General features: G+C 29.7%; 1 protein-coding gene across 1 annotated transcript; it reads right to left on the bottom strand.

The window, feature by feature from the left end:
* Nucleotides 1-2,903: 2,903 nt before the first annotated feature.
* LOC107449043 (toll-like receptor Tollo) lies at nucleotides 2,904-12,945 on the bottom strand. The gene has a single exon (XM_016064439.3). The coding sequence runs from the start codon at nucleotides 12,166-12,168 to the stop codon at nucleotides 8,527-8,529; it is 3,642 nt and encodes a 1,213-aa protein (XP_015919925.1). The 5' UTR covers nucleotides 12,169-12,945; the 3' UTR covers nucleotides 2,904-8,526.
* Between the last annotated feature and the right edge of the window lie 608 nt (nucleotides 12,946-13,553).

Below are 13,553 nucleotides of genomic sequence, written 5' to 3'. Positions count from 1 at the left end.
TAAAAGTTTAAGAAAGTATTAAAAATTGTTTGACGATAATTAAAAAAAGGTATCAACTCAATAAAAAATACATAATACTATTAGAATACAAACAACTGGCATCGATCGCTATTTTGAGATAAACTAGTTTTCTTACATTCATACATAACTAGCATAATAAAAAGAATCTTAAATTAATCGTTCAATTAATTATATTTAAAAATTTATTTTTTTATAAATAATATTTAAAAAATTCGTTTGACATTAAAATAGGCGGTGAGATAAATGTATTAATCATTTCTGTAACAAAAATATTCTGAAAATATTTAATAATTAAGATGAACTAATTTTTAAATAATTTATGTAATGTGATTTGGACAGACTAACTATTCTTAGAATGCAGCTCGCACATGTCACGCCTTCTTAAGGCATAGGGGCAGATTATTACATGTTTAGATACATACCAGAAACTTATTTTCGTCTGCATTTAAAATTATCAACAATCATCTGCGTATAAAGCAAGATAGTATGCAAACGATAACTTTAATTTCACTATAACACACATACAAAATGAAGTCAGTTTTCAGATTTAAACGACGAAAATATTTAACTTTTTTAACGCTTTAGAGTAAGCAACTTGAAATTGTAAATAGCGGATATAATTCTAAATACGTTAATTTATACAATGCCTTGGCGCAATATACGCGAGTGAAATATCAAACATATCGAGCAATAAGATATTTATAATTTTAACATCGTGTTGTGCCAAGAAATATTTAAATATGAAAATGCAATAGAAAAATTGAAATGAAAATTTGAGAATTTTATATCACGAACTGTCCGAGAAAAGTTTCCTAGATTATCAGAATTATCGCTCAAAAAAAAAATTTTTTTTTTGAAAGAAAACTGTATGGCTATCACTTTTACAGCCTAAAAATTTGAAAAATGTTCTCCAAATAGCGAGTGAAAAATTATTATATACATATAATTGAAATTCTTAAGTCGCCTACAGAATTGGTGAAGTATGTCTGCAACAACTCTAAATTCGGCATTCCAATAAAACTACACTTAAATAACAAGCAGCATGAGTGATTTTTAAAAATATAAATGCATCCACTCTGTATTATAAACAATCCTTACGTGCGTCTTATAAAAATTCATAACTGAGGATCGAATATCCGAATTCAATAGAATAAACGCCTCTAAATCGACATCAAGATCGAATGAGTGCAACTAAGTTTACATAAAAGCTTTTAAAAAATCATTTTCCTAATATCCATCAAAAGTATTAAAAATTGATTTCCATATAAATCAAATTAAACTCCCTAAACAAAAATCGCGTGATAAAATATATTTTCTAAGTAAAAAAATGCCTAAGATGCGATTTCACTTAGCTACAAATAGAACACACAGGAAGAAAATAAAAGTTAAATCGAAAAAAAGTAATTTTTAGTCTATTCAAAACCAAGCAATAAAGTTAGAAGTTTGTTGTAGTTTCCAACAAACAGATAATACTCACTGGTGCTAGGGAATACAAAATTAAAAAGGCTGTTATGGCTAAGCATATTAAATATAGTTCTTATACAGCAGCTTCGGATAGATATTATCAAGTAATAAAATGAAATGGTTTCAGACGATAATATTTAATTTCGTGAAAACGCCATTGCAGTTGTTTCGATACGTATTCAAAGCATGTTCCAAGCGACAAATTATATCACGCTAAACAGTCATTAGTTTTTGAACGTAAATTTTTTGAACTGAGTTTCAAAAGGAACAAGCCAACATTGAATAATTCAACGGAGACGGTAGTGAATATGATTTACAATGAAGTTACAAGATGTTAATTGGCGAGAAATTGAAAAGTAATAGTCAAGAATATATGTATGCCAGCTATAGAAATTACGTACGAGCCACGTGTGTATAATTCCAGGGATCTTAACATTACTCGTATTTTGGCGAATCTAAAATAAGCTTTAAATCAGGTTCTTTTCGCCAGGGTACTGTTTTTTTATAAAGTTTGAAAATTCGATCTCATGTTTTTATGAAAAATTACCATCTTACTTTTCAGAATTTTTTTTTACAATAAGAATAAATTACTAAAAGCTACTTTTTTTCATTTAAATAATTCATTCCACATCTTTTACAGATCATTTTTTCTTACAACACGCAGACGATTGGTAAATGACGTCATGAATTTTATTTTTTAAAAAAAAAGCTTAAATTGGGTTCGTTTTTAAGATATATTTTTCTGAATTACGATAAATAATTTGGGAATAGTTTGTTTTACCGATAAAATAATTTAAGAAACAGCGAATTCTAACATTTTTATAATATTTTTACAGCATTTATTCCACTAAAAAATGACAATTGTTAGCGATAAGGGAAAATATATACTAGTCTATAGTTACAGATAGTAAGATAAATAACCTCGCTAAAATTAAAACTTCTTAAATAATTCATTTACCTAACGTGGTCACGAAATAATATTTTTTTAAAGTACCTAATTTTGACTATTTTTTTAGCAGAAACTTAAATTTGTCAATATCAACTGGGTCCCCAAATACCAAAAAATTATATGGGGAAAGTTTGAAATGACTGCTCTTGTTAATTCTAATAACTTAAGCAAAACTTCTTAACAAAAGCAACAAACCGATAAACGAAAAAAATGGTATACATTATTAACAACGTAAAAAAAAATTATTACTAGTCAAAAATTATGCAAAAATGAATGCATTTAAAAATAAAAATATTACTTCCAGAGTACATTCGAATGCACATTATTTTTATGAAGAAAAGTTAATAAAACAGAAAGTCACAGAAGTTTAAAAAAAAATTTTAAGTAGGGAATATTTAAAAATTAATTATTTATCTCAGAAGTATTGCGTATGTAAACTTACGTATTATATTAATATTTGTAGAGAATATTTTTGTTGACAAACTTCATAAAAATTAAAAACATTTCAAACGAGAATTTTCGTTCTACATATTTAATTGAAAGGAAAAGTTGCTAAAATAAAATAAAAAATAAATTGCTGTTAAAATAAAATAAATGGTTGAAATATTATATAGTTTTTGCATCGAGTATTTAACGTTAATATCGTTAAAAAATTACTCATTAAGAACATATATTTTATTGACTTCAGTTATCAGTTTGTTAGCAATGTTAGTTAAACGCATATGAGCAAAATTAAAAACATTTAATGGAAAACGACATTTTTGCTAAATATGTTAAAACTCAATAATTCTACCACTAAGTCTGAATGTTTGATATTAAAATTCAACGTAAAATAATAAGTTGCTAAACGAAAACGTTTAAATCTGATCAGAAAAGAAGAAAAAAAAAATCATTCTACAAACAGAAAAAGACTGCCCCAGACATTTCAAACTAAGAAAAAATTCGAAAATGCAAGCCTGCGGATATCTCTTAGAAAAAATAGCGTGATTGCTTTTTTCGACAAATGATATAAACAGCAAAAACTGCGAATTTATACTGGAAAACGAGGATATAAATATTTTCATGCTTCTGATAACATATCGAAAATCAAATAAATCTAAGCTTATTAAAATCCAAGCTTATATTGAACGGAATATCAGAAATTCCTTCATTAATATAACTAAAACAACGAAAATTTCGCCGTATAAATGAAACTTAAATTAAACCATTAATGATGCTCAGAAGTTTTATTATCAAATATGGACTAGATCATTTTAATAAGTTTTGTAATTGAGTATGTCATGACTTATTTTTACTAATGTCAATCTTACTTCTAATATAAACAAAAAACAAAAAAAAAGGAGTAGTAGCTCAGCTGAGAAAATGCAAACGAGAAAAAGAAAACGACATGAAAGAAATTAGTTGTTAATTTCTCGTCTTATTAAATACCACAGTTAAAGATCGAAATCTTTAACTGCCAACTGCGATAAAAATCTGTTTAGTCACGTCAATCATGAAATAGCGGAATGACAGAAGAGAAATAAAGAACTTGCGAATAAAAAATTGCAGACATAGCGAAATAAGACTTAAAAAATCAGCAGTAAAAGAATAAACAGCTTTTAAAATATGTTTCATAGTTAGCCAATTAATATGCATGAAATTCAAGTTATGCTTCATTTAAAAGAGACTGTATAAGATGATTAGTCAATAAATAATTTTCAGTACTGCTTAAGTATCAAATTAGAATAATAATTTAAAACAGGTAAAAATAAATTTAGTAGTTACATAACCATGAACACAACGTTAAGTTAGTAGTACTTGAACTGCAAAATGTAACTTTACTAATACTTTAATTTTTTACAATATCAACTAAAATAAAATTACAGTCACGACTGTAGCTAAAAATTTAAATTTTGAAAATTTCCTAAAACAGGTGAAAATTAATTTTAATTAAAAGTGCAGCTTTTAAATATTAAAAATTTATAAAGCATTTTGAGAAATAAAAAAGAACAAAGTTTAAGGCGATTAAAACAGTTTAAAACTGAATTATATATATCAAAATCTCGGAAAACGAAATTCAAAACTTATGTTTAATCAAATACACAAAGCGTACAATAATTAATTTTTAAAACGAATTATTCATAATAATTTGAAGAAAAAAAATTAAATTGTTCTTTCTGATTTTGCCAAGTTTTCCTAATGCCAATTAAAAGTTAACACTAAGTTAATTGAAGCCACATGTAGTTTTATTTTTAGAGCCTTCTATTTGGGAATAAAATTTTCTACCTATAAAGAACAGCGGCAGTGTGCTTTTTCTCTGCAAACGATAATTCACATCGGTCACCGCCCTTGTATCACAGTGGCAAACAAATTCTTTATTTACAACTGGTGGTTTATTTTGAAAAGAAAAATAACACGCAAAGTTATTCAGAGTCATGTTCAGTATAAGCTGAATATGTAAACATGTTTAGTGTTTACTTTTGTGATGTGTCACGAATTATTCCAATGAATTGATCGATGTCATGTATTTACAAAGCGAATTAGAAGATAACGAATATTTGCGAGTTGTAAAGAAATTGTAACTGGAAAAAATAAGTTTCTGATATAGCACGTTTTATTTATCTCTCTAATTAACTAAATACAGATTAATGAACTAATTACAGATATAAAAATCTGATGTTTAGGAAAAGCTTATCGTAAAAATGGTTTACAGTAAGCAAATTCTACGGTTTGTTTTGATTATTTCGTTAAAAAAACTAAAAGAAGATTAGAAAATAATGAATGTTCACGAATTGCACACGAATTCTGACGAAAAAATAGGTTTTTGATACAGCGCGTTTTGTTTATCTCGTCAATTAATTAACTAAATCAAAGACTTCAACTACTACGGATTCTCCGTAGTTTCAGAAAATATTTTTTCTATCGGCAAGCAAGGGATATAAATATATATTTTAATAAATTAGAATTCGAAAGAATTTGTCCACCACTAAACAAAAGTAATTTAAACAGACTTACGCTCGTAAGATCTAGTAGGTTTTTTATAAAATCTGTTTCAAAAAATTTTACTTTGTAAATATAAACTAATTCTTTTCTTGAAAATGTTATTTGCTTTGTTTACTTCGATAATAAATTATTCGCCAATATCTGAAAAACTGATATAAGAGACGCCAGAACAACGTAAATTAGGACGAACATTTTAAATGTGCAATTCTATAATAATTTTTAAAAGTTCAGAACGCATTGTTTCACTGTTAAATAAACACGCACTTTAAAAAAAAACTATGTAAATAAAATAAATTAGAATTTAACATCATTAAAGTTAAATAATAGCCAGCGAATGCATGAGGATTGCGAAAAATTACCTAAAATCACGACCAAAAAAGCTCACGGAATTAAATTTTAACTGTGGGGTTGTACCATTGTTAAATAAATACAGATTTTTAAAACAAATTGTACAATAAATTTTAGAATTTTAGCAAAATAATGTAGATTGCGAACAAAGAAATAAATTTTGTTAAGAAATTCCAAAAAAAGTACAGAATTCGAAATTTTCTGATAAGAGTAGATGACAAATATTTGTAAAAAAAAAAAAAGTTGTTTATTAAATCTAATTTCTTCATCCCGTTAACTGAATGTGAAAAAAAAGTTTATAAATTTAAAAAAAAAATCAATATCTTTAATTTTAGAAACAATTATTACACAAAAAAAAAAATTCACCTTTTTCTTAAATCCAGATATTACCATAACACAAATACCTCTTAAAATTACAAACATTTAATTTTATCATTCATCTATATTTTATTACAAACTTAAAACTATTTCTCATAGCTAACGATAATTTGTTTGAAAAATGCAAATAACAAAATAAATCTCTTAAGCAATAATTTTGATTCTTTAAGAAGATTAAAATCATTCTATTTTAATAAAATTGAATAAAAAATTAACTATAATTGAATGAAAATTTAAACTAAATGATTTTACAACAGAACTAACTTTAACTAAAAATTTTTTAGTAAAAACTTTAAAAATAACAATAGAAAGAAAAATTATAATAAAATTCCGAATTATAGCTTAATTTATATAACATTTTAAGAATAAGGTACTGAAAGCTAGCGTTTTATTTTAGAATTTTAAACAAAGAACAAAAGAAAACAATACATAAAATTGAAATTGTACTAAGTATTTCGGAGAAGCGCGAATCTAATTTGAAATATGATTTGAGAGGTGGATAGTGTACTAAAAGTACAGAAATCTGAGTGAAATATTTGACGTTTGTTAAATTTTCTCACAGCTTTCGTAGAATAAGAATATTGCATTTTAGCAACAAACTGTCAGTTCTCGCTAACTTGACAAAAATCGATTCGATATATAGGGAAACGCATTTCCGGCAAAATCGATCAGCAACCTCAATTTATAACCGTAAAATGCATCGGATTTACGACCGTTGGGAAAAGTGATGCAATTTCAAAATGAAAATAAAAAATTGCTTTACGATATCAAAACACTTGACAGGATTCGCAGACGATTTTTTAGATCTGAATTTTTATTTATTGTATTCTACAATGTTTGAAAATGTAATTAGATAAATAAAAAAAACATAACGTAGTCTGATGAATTATTTTAAGTTGTAAAAATATAATCAAAGAGGTGAAATTTATCTAAATTATTTTTTGATTAGTTTTAGATTCCTTTGATAGTTCTGGATTTTATGGATCTGTATTTTTCAAATTTCGCAAACGATTTTCTTCAAAAGTGTATAAAAAAAAAATACTTTTTGCTTTTTCTCAAAAAACTTTAGAAATATAAGAAAAAAGTAAATACAAAAATTGTATTAGAAATAAACTCTAAAAAAAAGACCTTATCTTTCATTAAAAAGCAAATAAAAAAATGACCACTGCTTATTTAACTATAATTAATTTCAAAATGCAAACAATTGTTTTTCTTGCTCGATTTTCAATTTCTGGAATAAATCACATTTGTTTGTTTACTCATGAAAATAAATGTTTCATTAATGTTTACTAAAGTTGTTGAAATTAAATATTTAAGATTATTTAAATTTTTTAGCAACTAAAAATATATCCTGCAACTAATAAAATAACTTTAAAAAATTATACAGTTAGAGATTAAAAAAAAATTTTCAAAGGAAAATAAATATTTAATCCCAAATTACATTAAATTGCTCAGGAGCTGATGAATTTCACAATTTTGTATTGTTTACTTTATACATCTCAGTTCTAAATATATATTTTAGACTCTATATACACTTATAAAACCATATGCATAGTTAGAAATTCATACATTTTTGCAAATTTTAACAATAGGTATACTTAAAATTTGGAAAGATAATAAAATTCAGATTCCAGTCAAAAGAAAATTATTTTTGATGTACCTAAATTTAAGACATTAGACATTCTGATATTATTAAACTATATACACATGAAAATTATAAACTGATTATATGATATGTTAAATTTATTTTCTTAATTTTTAAAAACATTTGTCAATAATCTAGATGCGCTTTTTAATTTTACTGTATTTAAATTTTGTGAATTATTGCAGAAATTTTAAAAATTAATATTTTGTTAATTGAAATCGAAGTTACTTATTTCCCGAATTAAAACTTTGCACTTTTTACAAATTTTAATGATATTAAAAATAAAATAAACTCTTAAAAATTTTGTTTAAGTCATAAATATTACCATAGCTTTACTTATAACTTAAGATATTTATATAATTTATATATTTATATCAAGGCACTTTAAAGAATAAGAAATATATAGAAATAGCAATACAGCTTGGGGACATAATTCAACAAATATAGTCATTTAATAAGAAATCTATGGTAATATCATAGCAAATATTAAATTCTTGAATATTATAAAGTTAGGGAATGAAATTTTGTATTAAAATCACTTCAAATTCAGAAAATTTTTGCCTAATTTGAATTGGATAGATACAACAATAACTACAACAAAATAAGTGACAAAAATAGAAATATAAATAAAGAGCTAGAACTAACCGTTCCCATAAAGTGTGCACGTTACCGTCATGAAAAAAAAAAATTGTTCATTCAAATAATAAAAATTTACAAGTTTCATAGAATTATTCTAATTTCATATATGTACAGCTACACTTACGTCATTCCTGTTCCTTTCTGTTTTCCTATGCCTTACATCCGGCATTGCGTATTTTAATCGGTCCCAGAATTGTTTTTCACCCCACCTCACTACCGGACATTGCCTCAACCATAGCCGGATGTCGGGATCCAGTTCTTGTGGGTCCACTTTACCCAGTTCTATCACAAGAAGTCGGTGCTGGCAGGCACTCAGCACCTCACGGTGTGCCGATTTGAACTCAAATCGGCACCACTCACTTTTTAGGAAGTTTTCGGAAAGAATGAGAATTGTTCGTCGGCTGCTTTCCATAGCCTCCATAATAGCCTCGGACATTATATATCCACTAACGGGAAGGTCCCGGTAATGAAGGCACAGACGATAATTAGGCATACCACACTCAAGCTCGGGAGCAAGGATTTGGGTGACGAATGCTTCGTCTTTTTTGCTGTATGAGACAAAGGCGTCGAACAATTTGTCCTCGTCGCCTCCACCCCTCTGAGATGTACGACCTTTTCCGGCTTGAAAAAGTCGTACGCCATACTTGGCGTAGAACCAGACTCCCATCTCCTTGCGGAACACAAATATTAAGATCACTATGAAAATAACCACAAATATGACAGAAGATACCACGATAAACACAGGCAGCATTTCTTTGAAATCGAATTCAGCACGAATCGGCAAGGACGTGAAGTTGCTGCACGCGGTGGTGTTGAAATCGAGCATGTAATGACTGCTACTGTGGTTGTAGTGGCATTCTAAATCGTACATGTCCCGCACAAAATCGCCTTTGAGATTGAGGAACTCTTTCAACTCGCCAACGAAGAAGCAATCGCAAGTCCAGGAATTATGCGCTAACTTTATCTCCTGCAGGCGTGGATTTGCATTCAAAAGCCACACTTGAAAATGCACTATGTAGTTGTGGTCCAGGTGTAAGATTTCGATGGACTTTAAAGCAGCAAATGTCACATTGCTGATAGTCGCTATCATATTATGAGAGAGATAAAGCTCCTGTAGATGTGACAATCTTTCAAATTCATATCCATGGAGAGTGGTAAGTCGATTATAAGCCAAATTCAAAACTAGAAGATCTCTTAATCCGTTAAATGTTCTATTATCGATGGTGTGCACGTTACTATTGTTCAAATACAAAATTTTCATATTTTTCCTACCAATAAAAGTATGACTGGATAATGTCGATATGTCACTACCATCTAGGTATAACTCTGTGACATCCATGGGTATTTTGCGTGGCACTGAAGTTAAACGTCTGCTACCACAATCGACAATGTTCGTATTCCAGCTTTGATCGTAATAGCAAGTGCAATTTTCTGGGCATACCATCTCACAATCGCACGCATCAAATTCGCAGCAATGGCACAAAGCAAAACAATGGCTTTTGTAACTGCACAAAAATTGCGAACTTTGAGCACGAGTAAGAGGTACTACTGACTTCCTTCGTTTGAATGTTAGACTACACTGTATTTCCTCGATATCAGTCATTCGGGGATATTGCCTGGACTCATCTAAAGTAGCCATTCTTTGCAACCATTCCATATTACAGTCACAAATATAAGGATTGTCAGATACAGTAAATTCCGGTAAAGGTCTGCGATTTGGAACTTCACTTAAACGAAAAGCATTCATTTCCAAAGTTTCTAAATAGTTGCTTTTCAATTCGACTCTGGTTAAATTTTGTTTGCCAAGAAAAGTAAAAGGTTGAATGGTTTTGATGAAGTTGTTATTCAGAAAAAGAATTTCTATACTATTCGGCAGAGAAGTAGCTTCAATTTCAGTGATTTTATTAAAAGATGCATCTAATGTTCGAAGTTTTAGTAGAGATTCTAATTCGTAATAATTTCCTAAAGTTTCTATTTGATTTGCGTGCACATCTAGCCATTGCAATCCTATTGGGATCAATGCATAATCAAACCATGATATTCTATTTGCAGAAATGTTCAGCATTAGCAAATCGTGCAGATTGATAAATAAAGAATTTATATCTGAAATCATATTTGAATCTAAATTTAACGCGTGCAGCTCTGGAACTTCGTCAAAAGTGCCTTGTTCAATAGATTGAACATTATTGTTGGCTAAATTTAAAATTCTAATAGAAGGTAAATCTTCAAATACACCTTTAGTTAAGTTTCCGATAGAATTTCCGGCAAGTCGTAAACTATACAAATGTCTCAAACCTTGGTAAGACGCATTGCTTATCACAGATATTCTATTGTTGCTTATATCGAGAGCACGGAGTTGTTGCAAGAACTTCAAAGTTTTTGGCACTTCTATCAATTTATTAACATTTAGATTAAGTTCATGAAGATTGGAACAATTTTTAAGAGCTTCACTATGAATCGCTTGTATGCTGTTGAAATCAAGCGACAACATCGATAGCATTTGAAGCCCTGTAAATGTGAAGGCGTCTATATAAGTGAGGTTGTTATGGGTCAACACCAAAGTTTGAAGATTGTAAAGGGACGAAAAAGCATGATCTGCTATGCTAACTAATTCGTTGTGGTGCAACTGTAACACTTGCAAACTATATTGAGATCTAAATGTTGCAGATTCAAGGTGCGATAATTTGTTGTAGCTTAGATCCAAAACCACCAAACGAGTCATGTCTGCAAAAATATCAGCATTCAGCCACTGGCTAGTCAGCAAATTATGGCTCAAATCAAGCACCAACATTTGCTGAAGACCAGAGAACAGCCCAGGAGGAAGAACACTCATGGAATTGTTTTGGAGATAAAGTTCGGAAAGCAGCTCAGAGTTTTTAAAGAATCCAGGAGGAAGAGCGACCAAGAGATTGTTAGAGATATCTAAAATTTGAAGCTTACCTAGGCCAGATAAAGCTGTCTCTTCTGCTCTGGATATCCTATTAGCTTGTAGGTGCAGCGTCCGTAAGTGCCTAAGAGCTGTAAATCCATAATCACTAAGCACTTTCAGACGATTATTGGATAAATCCAAGTTTTGCACAAACACTGGACAAGGTGTACGATTGGTAGCCGCGAATCCTAGATTCACGACTTCACTGAAATCGTTAAAGGACAGATTCAGATGTTGAAGATTCGGTAAAGAGCACAATAGCGAAGGAGTCATCGTAGGCATGTTATTCCGGCTCAGATCTAATCTCGTCAACTTCTGCAGGGACGATAAACTTCCAGGAATGATTTTTAGAAAAATCTCACCCCATTCACTGTTGTAAGTCCTCACAGTCAAATTCGTCAGTTCATTCAGACCCCAGAAAGCTTTCAAGGGGATTTCCTTTAACTTGCAGAATTCTATATGAAGCGACCGTAATTCCTTCAGATGGTGAAAAGAATTGTTCGCAAGAGCACTTTCGAAAAGAACGTTTTCACATTTTACTTTTAGACTAACTGTATTTTGAGGCTGAATAAGACTAAAGTTCGTACTATCGAAAGCACCATTGATGGTTCGAACTACGCAAGTGAGCGAAACCGACGCGGAGCCGAAGCTTCCCGCGGCAGTCCATTCACAGTCCTCCGGAGCCACGTAGCCGTGATTCGCCGTCGAAGAACACCATACAACGGAGATCGCAAACGATAAACACCACAAACGCAGCATGACTAACATTGGAAAATATTCCAAAAAATACTTCTTCCGAACATCAAGAAGCATAAATTGAAATTAGCAAAGTCATTTGCAAAGAATAATTCAAATAAATAAAAGTTCTTAAATTATCATTTGTATTTTTAAAATATTCTAAATTCGACGAGCTCGTAAAATTTTGAAGTAAAAATAACTTTTCTAATAAATTAATATCACATAAAACAGACGAAGAAATAATTCCATTCGTTCTAGCGAGGAACTATAAACCACGCTTAAAGTACATCATAGTTTTACAGTTCTTAAATTGCGATAAATAAATATATCGCAAATATATTCGAGTTAAAACGTCGCATTATAATCCAAAAAGATGTTCGCAATCACATATCTAACAGCCATGGGAACTTCTAATTCGAACATTTTTTTTCACAGCTCTTACGTGTTGGGCTTCCAGTTAGAAAATGAACAACAGCACGGTGCTTCAAAAGACAGAAACCAGTTCTCCGTTCGAACGCTGCGAATTTTTCAACACATGTGAAAACAGTCCTCATTTTGGAAGTCAAACATCAAACTATATCCATCTGACATAACTCGAACAGAATTCCTTTCGTTCGATTAAAATTAAGACGATTAATTGGGACGAGTAAATTCAGCATAAAACTCTTCTCAGCAATCGTTTGCAAAAAAAAAGTTGCTAATCCAGCAGGTCAAAATATTCCAAAACTGTTCGCCTGTGAATGAATATAAACACTCGCCGTCGACGCCAGGTTGAAACGAGTTTTGTGTCGGAACATTCAGGGAGGAGCAGTAAAAGATCGAGCGTCCTCCTTCTATGAAAGTGACTCACCTTTTGAGAGAGATGGGAGAAAATTTTATGGGGGTAACCAATTCCTAGTGAGATCCCTAGATGGCGCAACTATCTCGTAAAGCCGTTTCCATTTTATGCGCTAGGGTGAATGTCTGGAGTCGAATGACATGTAGGTAAAGTCGGTATTTTACTGTTGTTTGCGTCTCTGGTTTGAACATATCGCGATTCGGCTGCGTTAACCCTTTCCGCTAGAGATATGTCTTTAGTAAAACTTAGTAAGGGGTGATAAATATTTTTTTAATTTCAAATAGAATTGTAAGCGGATGAACTCAGAAAAATATTTTATCAAAAAGAATAAGCATAGATTATATATTAAATTTAACGAATTTATTTTTATTTTGTATTCATAGCTTTAATTTTATTAATCAATTTGAAAGATTATAATTAAAGTTCCAGTTCGGTATATTATTATTTTAACTATTAAACAGTGAAAATAATAATAAATCTAAAATATTTGTTTTTAGATTTATTATTTTTAAGAGATCTGTATTTTTTTAAGATTCAATAAACACGAAAAAATATTTTTGTTTACTTTTTAGACTACTTATACCAATGGTTTAGAACTTAATATCTGTCTTACATAGCGTAG

The sequence above is a fragment of the Parasteatoda tepidariorum genome, chromosome 9, assembly GCF_043381705.1.
Source record: "Parasteatoda tepidariorum isolate YZ-2023 chromosome 9, CAS_Ptep_4.0, whole genome shotgun sequence".
Lineage (NCBI taxonomy): Eukaryota > Metazoa > Arthropoda > Arachnida > Araneae > Theridiidae > Parasteatoda > Parasteatoda tepidariorum.
Note: the sequence above shows the minus strand (reverse complement) of the source record. Positions and strands in the feature narration are given on the sequence as shown.

Bases quoted from the DNA above. Each gene is read 5' to 3' on its own strand.
- LOC107449043 (XM_016064439.3), bottom strand. From the start codon at position 12,168: ATGCTTCTTGATGTTCGGAAGAAGTATTTTTTGGAATATTTTCCAATG.